We start from the raw sequence: 10,433 nt of genomic DNA, 5'->3' as shown, positions 1-10,433 counted from the left end.
TATAACAATATTTTAACTTTTATGGGGGCTAACATTTAGTCCTGCTTTAAAGTTGTATTCTTACAGTTTGGTTTAGTTCTGCATCTTTTAACAGCATTTAAACAATGTGTGGCTTTGAAAAATTTACTATTGCATCCATAAAATGAAATGCATATCCTGTACACAGTCAGGCGGATGAAATTCACACATTAGCCTTGGTGTTTTCAGTCTTGGTTCTTGGATTAATTGTGTTTGTTTCTTTTTGCAGCAATTTGGATCCACTCACAGAGACTGTATCCTTGGTGAAGTTTTGTATGGTGGGAGGTGGAAATATATTGGATGATAATTGATTTGTTAGCTCAGTGAGCTCACACTTCCAGTTGTTGGAATACTTGATAAGTAAATATTGAACCCTTTGTGTTATTTCTTCCGGGGAGCAAGTAAAGAAGCTTTTTAACGTTACACCATTCTCAAATGACCACTGCATTTCAAATGGGGTTTTTATCAATGCTGCACATAGCCCAGCATTAAATCTCACATGTTGCTTATAGTCAGCCATGGCTATGTACTGTTGTGTAGGAAACCGAATATAAGCTCAAGAGGACAACAGTAGTATCAAGTACAGTAGTAATCACATGTACATATACAGTAACACGGAGCACTGAACTGGTTAGATCAACCCCTATTAAGATATAAATCTATGGGGGAGGATAGGAGGAGACACAAATGGGGAAAATAGAATGAAACAATCCTGGTACTCATGTGAGGTCTGGTGTATAATCCTCACTGGATATCTCTGGCTCGAGTCCTAGCCCTGTGTCTCAGTGGAGTGATCGTAACTCACGAGGATTCACCGTCCTTCTCCTCCAGCCGATGTGACGCTTGTATGACTCAGCTGTTGTAGAATCCTCCTTAACCCCCGAGTGAGTCTCTTAAGTCGCAAGACATGGGAAGAAGGTAAATGGATCGGTGAGAGCGGCTTTTTGGAACAAGGTAGGAAACTCGCCAGCAATGGAAAAATAAAAAAGATTTATTAATTACATATAAAAATGATACAAAAAAGACAAACAAAAACTCTCCTCCCACGCGTTTCATGCCCCCCTATGGCGCTTTCTCTAGAAGTGTGCTGTTGGGTGAGGAAGATGCTATTTAAGCCTCCACCAGACAATAAAAAAACAACTGATATCAAAGTGATTTAATATTATTGGTTCCATTTCTGTCTTTTTAAATTAATTGATTACAGTTTTTTGATTGTTCCTCTCAGAACAGCACACTCCTTGAGAAAGTGCCATAGGGCGAGTGAAACGCGTTGGAGGAGAGATTTTGTTTTGTTCATGTCTTTTGTATAATTTTTATATATTATTAATCTTTTTCTATTTTTCCATTGCTGGTGAGTTTGCTACCTTTTTCCAAGGAGCTGCTGTCTCATCGATCCATTTACCTTCTTCCCATGGCTATGTACTGTATAGAAGTCCAGGGCTTTTAAAGTGCTGCACCAGCACTGAAAAGCCATACAATATTATTGTACTTTCGAATATTAAAGCATTTGGGCGCCTTTCAAAGTTTGTTCTATAGTACTTAATCGAAAACTCCATGGGCCGGATAATAAGGTTTAATTAAACTTTTTGTTTTGTGCGTCCACATTACAGTGCTAAAAGTATTGCAAACTTTTAAAAATGTGTTGCATGTATGAAGACTTCCTACAGATGATGCATCATTCGTTATTTTAAAGGGTTTTGATGCTTCGCGTCATGTTGAATACCTGATTGATACAATTTTCATTCAAACAGATGTGTATTTTTTTTAATTTATAATTAATATTAGTAAATATAAATTAGTGCCATTATTGTTAGCCATACTGTGAAAATAATACATTTTGTTCACATATATATTGAAACATCTGTGCGGCTACAAATATATTTTTGAGTCAATGGCGCAGAATTAAGTTGCTAACACCTCTTGGAATCTCTTTTTGGGTTAACACCAAGTTGATCTTGAAGTATTTTCTCCTTTTTTTTGGCACCCAAAAATATAATTTTTCAGTTCATACCACTAACATCTTTATGCCAAACGCAGTCCTTCACATATCTGCACCAAAAAATGAAAAGAATCTTTTTTTTGATCGATGGCGCCGAAGGAGAAATGTCAGATTAGTACATAGGCGCGCACACAAGCACAATTTAAAATCAGATTTCCATGCTAGCAAATGGCCGCTCACTTCGTGCATTGGGCCCAACATCTTTTGATCTTATGTGGGACATTTTTCTGTCCTATAATGTATATAAAAAATGTGCACGAATGACCATACGTAAAAGCACCTTAATGGCACCTAAAGCGTGCTATGCGGGAAGACGCCTTACAGCCCATTCAGTTAAGTTGGCAGTAAGGTGTCTTCCAGCTTTTGAAGGTGTTTTATGGAATAGCACAGTTTAGTAAATATGAGCCATAATGCGTTGCAAGCCCTCTGGCAGCGGGGCGGTTCTGTGGGGTGTGTTAAATTGAGATTTCTGGAATATCCTAGCTTTACATCTATGAATAACAATGTTGGGAAGGGCCTTTGGCCCGTTGGAAATTCAGTGCAGAAATATTTTTGGGACAATCCCACACAAACCTTAATGACCCTCTAAATGGGGTCGTTTGTTGCAGTTTATTCACTGGCATTACAGTAGTGAGAGAAGAAAAGGTAGAAATATCTGATAGGCTGAAAAGATCATTTGTAATTCAGCGCTCCTGGAAAAAGACAGACTATTGGACTTGATGTACAGCTGAGTAAGACTTATTGTTCCCAGTGCGCTAGGGACCGTGGCTTCTGCAATCGCGCTGTGGAGGGTCCAACCCTCTCCCCCAAAGACGTTAAGTCGTGCTACATCTGTATAGACTAATTGCAGCACCACCGAGTACCAGATTGGTCAAATTGTGAATGTTGGCAAAACCTTATTTAGCTTCCCCCTTGTGCTCCTTAACTGAAGATCCCCAGTATGGGATACCTTTTTACTTGCAGTATCTGGCGCACTGGCCAGAGTATTTCATTGTTGCAGAGGCTCCTGGTGGAGAACTCATGGGTTACAGTAAGTACACCGCTAATTCTTCAAAACCGTATACGTTGTAAATATTCTCCCAATTGCGTCACCATATAAATATAGTGAGCATCATATATAAGTAGAGGGTGATGTTGGCCATTGGCAATGACCGTTCAGTGGAACAGGTCATATTGGTTGCTAATGGCTACCGCCCCCTTTCTATCTAAAAGCTGTTCAGAGTACTGTTTTTTTTTTTCTTTTTTGTACATGTATAAGAAGCAGGGGGTCTCCGGAGCTGAACCGCATTAATTTAATCTCCGGGAAGCCCCTGGTTCCAGAAATACTAGGCAAGGTGCCGCCGGTACTATCCTTTTCAGGGTAAACAAAATGGACGTTTATATCTCCCATGTCACGTGGACCAATAGGGAGCCGCAACATCCATCTTGGCTTGTTATTATCCCCTGTCATGTGGGGGATGTAAAGCTCCATACCCATATGGGCTCCTTACAGTCAACGAAGGGATGAAGCGTCAGTAAAGCCACTGTGTTCATACATATGGATGCCCTAAGAAACGTTGCTTCTACTAGCAATTGTTTTTTCAGTCAACATCTTGTCTGATTACTTTTAATACATATACGGCACGCAAAGTTGGTGCATACTTGAAGTTTCATATAACGTGCACCACGGACAACATCCAAACTCCGCCTCTTAACGCCACATCCTTGCGTCATTTCATTCTTTGTGCAGAAGATGTTGACAAACTGCACACAGGAAAAAATGGGCTTTTATACATTGCGGCACAGAGAGGCAGTAACTTGATATTCTTATGTTTCTGTTTTATGACAAAATCACTTCTGGCCCTCTATATGTTTTCAGAGCATCTGCACTCGCACAAGAATACACGGTACTCACTCACTGACTGTTTGCTTTGCAGTAATGGGGAAAGCTGAGGGCTCAGTGGCCAGAGAAGAATGGCATGGACACGTCACTGCTCTCTCAGTTGCACCTGAATTCCGACGTCTTGGTTTAGCTGCTAAATTGATGGAGTTGCTAGAAGAGATTTCAGAAAGGTGAGCAGTAACTTTCTTTCCCTTATTCATCTTGCCTTTGTTAGAGCGATGGCAGGAAATGCTGTGGCAGTCCATCTGTCAGAGCAATGTGCTATGATGTCCTTTAGTCCTTCCTAACCCTGTATCTCAGAAACCTTTATTGTGTGCCGTTCCACACATTGTTAATGGTTATTTGAAGGAGTTGCTCAGTGAGTAAAGGCACTGACTCTGAAAACAATGCCACTAACTTTGAAGCAGGGGAGCCTGGTTCAAATTCCAGTGTTGGCTATTATTATTTAGGACAGGGGTGCGCAAAGTTTTTGGCGTGCGCCCCCCTGCCTGGGAGCCTCGGCGTTCGCGCCCCCCTTGGTTAGAACCCGGCGTCAAATAACGTCGCGGGTCATGTGACATCACGTGACCCCGCAGCGTCATTTGACGCGCGTTGTCATGGCTGGCAGGAGGTAAGGGACGTTACAGAGGCCTTGTGTCTCCCCCAACATTTAATTGAAATGTCTTGGGGAAGGGCGGGGGGCCGCTGCAAACACTGCGCGCCCCCCCCCAGTTTGCGCACCGCTGATTTAGGATATGTATGACAGCTTCCTAATTTTAAGGTTGTAAAATTATTTAAAACACAATAAGAAATATAACAGAATATATAATGCTGCTCTAGTTAGGGGCTCATACCTAAATGAGGAAGGGGTGCAGTTTTGATTCCAACTTTGTAGTAATAAGAGTAGAAATTTGAGCTAGAACATTGCTTAAGTGAATGAGACTGGACTTCAAAACAGAAATCTCGCAATAAAGGGTCAAGAATATGAAGAACACAACACAATTCATAATTTAATTAAGAAATCTAAAACGGGCATAAAAAAAGAGTAAGGATGTCACTTGTATTTGAAAAATCGGCTAGAACAGTGGTTCCCAAACTGTGCGCCGCGGTGCCCTGGTGCGCCGTGGCTTGGCGAGAGGGGCGCCGCGATTTCAACCGGACAGGCCGATAATTCTGATGCCTGCCCGGTTGAAAATTTGCGGACGGCCGTCGGCAAGCCAAGCGGCGGATGTGGCCCGTTCTATCGTGTGGTGTGCAGGCGAGCGTGTTTGAGGGGGGGGGGAGCCCGTGTGGGGCGAGCCCGTGGGGGGAGGGGGGGCGAGCCTGTGGGGGGGGGAGGGGCGAGCCCGTGTGGAAAAATCCTGATAGCCTTGGGGAGCCTTGAACCGAAAAGGTTTGGGAACCACTGAGCTAGGAGGAACAGCCATGCAGTGAAATGGCTACGAACTAATCCTGTACTAATCAGCAATTATTCCTAAAGCAGAAATCTGTGCTGCTCGACTCCAATATATGTATATTTTTCTTTTTTTTGTGTGTGCTGTTTGGAACTGAAGCCCCTTTTTAAATATTGTTTTCAATATCTGGCTGCCATTTACCCTTCTGAAAGGAGCAGTGCCTACTCGGGTTTCTTTTTTTTCCCTTCACTAGTGGGTTTAAATCTCTCTCCAGGGTTAACAAAAAGGCTGCCAATAGGAAGCTGCTTTGGCAGCCGAGCGGTTAATAAATCTGTATTTCTCTGACCACACAACTAAGGCTGAGTCCATGGTCCCTGCTGGCGTGCTGAGGCGCAGGGAAAGCGGGTGCTTTCCCTGGCCTTGCGGTTGCTTACCGCAAGCGCTCTCAGCAGGCCGTCAGGGGGCGGTCCGGGGGCGGGCGCGTCACTGGCCGGGGACGGGCGGGCCAGTGACGTCACGGAGCTGGTTCGCCCTCATTGGGCGAACCGCTCACGTGACCGGCCTGTCTCGCGGGCAAGCGGGGGAATTTTAAATTCCCCCAAGACCTGCGCTTCCGAAAGCACGCGGAAGCGCGGGTGAGCCCCTACTAAAGCCGCTCTAATTGCGGCTGTAGGGGCTCAGTGCTGAGCGGGAGCGCGCGTCAACACGCTTCCGCAAGCACGCAACAAACATGTCCGGGGCCTAAGACTGAAAGTCCTTGGAGCGTGGGTTATGTGTTTGGAGTATTTCACTACTTTCATTATGAGATGCTCATGGTCAGTGCTAGGAATAATACAATTCAAGGTTGCTGTTCTGTTTTTAACTGGCCCTGCAAATGCAGAGCACTTTGGCTGAGGCTCACTAACCCGCAATGTGCGCTATCGCCCCACAATCAGGCCCCAATCACACTGCAATCACAATCAGGCTTAGTCAAGTCCATAGAAAGGAAAGAAAATCCGGCGCCACAGCCTGTGACAAAATCCAAGGCACTTCCGGGTTGTAGAATAACTTTATTGAGACCTCACGAACACAACAGGCTACACCACAGTCTCCCCCTCAACGTGTTTCACGCTAGAATCAGCGCTTCGTCTTCCCTGCTCCATTCTAAGTGACCTATTTGACACACAAGTGTGCTGGTATTCATGGCCAGAGCGCAGGACAGACTTTCTTCTTGTTAGTTAAGTCCATGGCAGTTACCATCGGATCAGGGTTCGATACCCTGCATTGCATCTTGATGAATCCCAGCCATAGCCCCAGGTTTACCAAACTCTGTTGGCCTATTTAATGTGAGTTTCACCTAAGTTAGCACCCGTTAACCCAGTGGGTGCTGGTGGGGCCACCGCCTACTCCGTCACTGAAATGGAAAGAGGCCGTGTCTTCCGTTTCCCTGCGTCCCAGATCGCGTTCACCCGATCTCGCCTGGAAACCGATTTAAACCCGGGCCGTACTCCCAGCCAGGCGCTGACACTTCTCTCCCCTCCAGCAAAAGTCCCAATTTCAGTGTCTGGATGGGAGTAAGGCCAAGATTGAAATTACTCTGCGTTATCCTGAAATAACGTGACGTTAACCCTATGCCAACGAGCTCAATTACAGTCGTTGTGTTTGCATAGAATGACCATAGTGGAATAAGGCGTTAACTCGAGGACAATAACAGCCCATCCTGTTTTAGTGAATGTCACATTATTTTCCCTGGTTTTATGGAGCATAGTAATTCTAGGCCATATAATCTGAGAATGGGGGTGCAGTGGTATAGTGGAGAAGTCCTTGGGAGCTTTGCCATCTTCCTGTGCTGCTCCAGGAACCACAATTGAAATTGCAAGTTCTACAAGCTTGCATGTGTGCCTGACCAATTCAGTGTTCATAACTGCGTAGATTTAAGCATTATATAAAAAACAACATATTAGATGTAGACATTATTGATGTTTTCTACACAAATCAGAGCTAGCTTTACCACAGAGGAAGCACATGCTTTGTGTGTTTAGTAAGCACCAATGCCCATCTCGTCCCATGATCTGCTTGCTACATTGCTGCATTGGACATGGTTGTGGCACATCGCTGTGTGCAGAAAACATAAGGGAAATTGCACACGTGCAGAGCTCCTGAAGTTAAATCACTGCTAGGAGCTGTTTTCTATAATTTAGACCCAATTTAGAGTTGCTTATGCAAGTTTCTGTAACCCGTCTCCGCCAGAGGGGCCTGCAACATATTGCTTTTAAGGCCCCACTGGCAACGAAGGGGTCATTGTAGGACCCTCTTTGTATTTTGTAGCAATCCTTTAGGGGTGTGACGCTGTGAATTTTTACACTGTCCCAGTGTATTCCAATACCTGTTTCTGCTTTCTCCCCTTCAGGAAAGGAGGATTTTTTGTGGATCTGTTTGTAAGAGTCTCCAATCAGGTTGCAGTAAATATGTACAAACAGCTCGGCTACAGCGTGTACAGGACTGTGATAGAGTATTACTCAGCTAGCAACGGGGATCCGGATGAGGACGCCTATGGTAAGAACAAAGCTCCAGAAGCAATTGGGTTTGTTCATGTTGGTTATTAAGTACGACTCTCTTGTTAGTACCAATAACCTTTAAGTGAAGATGTTTCTATGATACATCTATAGTGTGAACATGTGGTCTATTTCCACTTCTTCTAGATATTTGTAATGTCCATGCTATTATCTAGTTGGCTGAGCACAGGTCAGTGGGCTCACAGGGGATGTTTTTTCTAAGAAAGACTAGCAAAAGCATTGTTAAAGTAACTACTTTGGTCACACATCTTTTGGTACTAACCAGGAGATGACAAGAGGACAAAAAATAGCTGAGGCTGTGAGGTTTTTCTTATTAGGAGATTCTTTGGCTTGGGTCACAGGAAGCCTACTCTGGCTTTTTAATTACATTTTTACCTCCCCCCCCCCATTCATTTTCAAAAGGAAAGCGGTTCAGAAATGAAAATCTGTTAGGGGGATATCGGTCATAGTCATTTCACACATACTGTGCATTAATAAAAAGATGCATCATCAATTTACATTAATACCTCGCAAAAGGCCAGGGAGCAGGCTGGTGTGAACGTCTAAAGAGCAAGATAGCCTCGTCTCATCAAGACAAAGCCGTAGAGTAACCGATCACACGGGACCTACTCGGGCTTTCCCGTATAACCTGTTCATGTTTACCACATCAAGATGAACAGCTTCTGCCAATATGGACAGGGTTATTTAATGACAGCAAAGCAACTCTGCGCTTGAAATAGTTGTGATGGTTACCTAGTGACTGGCGTAGTGTAAAGTGTACGTCAAAATTATTATTATTATTCCTGTTTTGGGATGTGCATAGTGACCAGTTTCTCCTTCCAAAATGAGTTTACCATTTTGTTTTTCTTATGAACAAATCCGTATACATGGGAAGTGTAGCATAGGTATGCAGATTCAGACTTCAAACTATTCCAGTCACAACTGGCCATAAAAAGGGGGAAACTATTACCTTACAATGCCTATACGTTTCAAAACTAGGACTACCGCGGATATCTACATTGGTGTATTCTTTTACAACATGTTAAATATGGCGGCAATCAACATACTGTTAATGAATTAAGGTTAACACAAGGGGGAGTTGGGAAGTTTGTAAATAAATGAAATTCATATGAAAGATATTTTTGGTTCTGTTTTAACAGATATGAGGAAAGCACTTTCGAGAGACACCGAGAAAAAATCTATTGTACCCTTACCTCACCCCGTGAGACCAGAAGATATCGAATAACCTTGGCCGTGGTTCTTTGGCAGAGAAATGAAGAATACAATATGTCTACATATTTTGTAAAGCAAACCAGACTGAAAATGTTGTGCAGCTTGTCATGTATTTATCTGAAATGTAGGTCAATTCCTGGGTAATAAATATATATATAAAAAAAAAATACGGATAGAAATCATACTCGATAATATATGCAACTCTCAACGTTTGTTAAATGGAAGCAGAGCTAGTGACTTTTAGTTGGTTCTAATTAATAGTGTCTTTGGATAATGATGATCCTTATAAAAATGTTCTTTGGCATTGTGTTGTTGACATCCTTACTCCCATAGTGTTACCGGACAGCTATAGAATGTAGTATGGGGCTTAGAGATCCCACCCACAGCTTCAAATGTAGGTAGACCCTTGTAGAGCTGTCACCCAGGTATCGTCCATAAATAAGCATGAGAAAATAAATTCGATTTTATATACGGACTTTTGCTAATTGCAAATCCCAGCATTGCCAAATGGATGAGCCAGCGAGCGTTTAGGGAAATAATCCTTCCTGAGACTCGCAGCACCTACACACTTGTACACCTACTGCAGTATATATCTATAGATCTATATATATATAGATCTATATATGAAACCGTTTGAGAGTTTGATATATTATAGAGCAGGGCTGTTTGGTGATTTTTAACATGCTAATCGCTTTGCTTTCAGAGAGCCTTCCATTAATTTAGCTGTCACCAAAGTATCACCCATGAATAAGCACTAGAAAATGCATTAGATTTTGTATATGTTTTTTTTGCTGCTTGGAAATTCCAGCATTGCCATGTAGACCCTGAGGTGTTAGTCTTCCTGGGCTGCAAAATGTACTGTTTTTTTGGTGCCGTGGATTTTCGCACGTTGGTCTGCGACACCGAAAACAGTAAGTCTGTGCTACATGGGTATAGGGCTAATGCTAGAAAGGCCTGTTGCACTGACACAAAATATGTAGATATGATAAGATACTTGTCATTTTGAACCTTTGCCTGAGAACCACACACAAATATTTTGCTTCCAATCTGTTAGTTTCACAGGTGGCTGCACTGCATTGCTGTGTGATGTGCTGCAGTCTGCTCCGGCGCTAAAGGAGTTACTAAAGCTGATGAGAAGACAGTAGATGGAATAAAACTTGTTGCTGCTCTAAAGTCTATGTGTAATTCTTCATACAATTCTGTTCTCTGCTACTGACCTTGTGTTCTGTTTGTAGCACACGCCTTACCACATACAATGCCGGAGGTGCTGACAGAGCTAAAACAATGTGATTACATACACAGACTGGAGAATAAATACATATAGTTGCCACTTGCACTGTAGTCGGCATTGTCTTTCAAGACCTTTAGTACAATTATTACAATTTATTTTTCTG

The 10,433-nt window shown here is 43.0% G+C and overlaps 1 protein-coding gene across 1 annotated transcript in view; it reads left to right on the top strand.

Moving 5' to 3' along the window:
• Positions 1-10,212, top strand: part of NAA20 (N-alpha-acetyltransferase 20, NatB catalytic subunit) — an 11,037-nt gene extending 825 nt beyond the window's left edge. Inside the window, exons 2-6 of the mRNA XM_075596255.1 lie at positions 248-272; positions 2,957-3,047; positions 3,934-4,069; positions 7,662-7,807; positions 8,967-10,212. Coding sequence (XP_075452370.1) covers positions 248-272; positions 2,957-3,047; positions 3,934-4,069; positions 7,662-7,807; positions 8,967-9,052 — 484 coding nt within the window. The 3' untranslated portion in view covers positions 9,053-10,212. The remainder of the gene's footprint in view (positions 1-247; positions 273-2,956; positions 3,048-3,933; positions 4,070-7,661; positions 7,808-8,966) is intronic.
• Positions 10,213-10,433: the final 221 nt, after the last annotated feature.

This window comes from Ascaphus truei, chromosome 4, assembly GCF_040206685.1.
Source record: "Ascaphus truei isolate aAscTru1 chromosome 4, aAscTru1.hap1, whole genome shotgun sequence".
NCBI lineage: Eukaryota > Metazoa > Chordata > Amphibia > Anura > Ascaphidae > Ascaphus > Ascaphus truei.
This window is presented reverse-complemented; position numbering and strand designations above follow the sequence as displayed.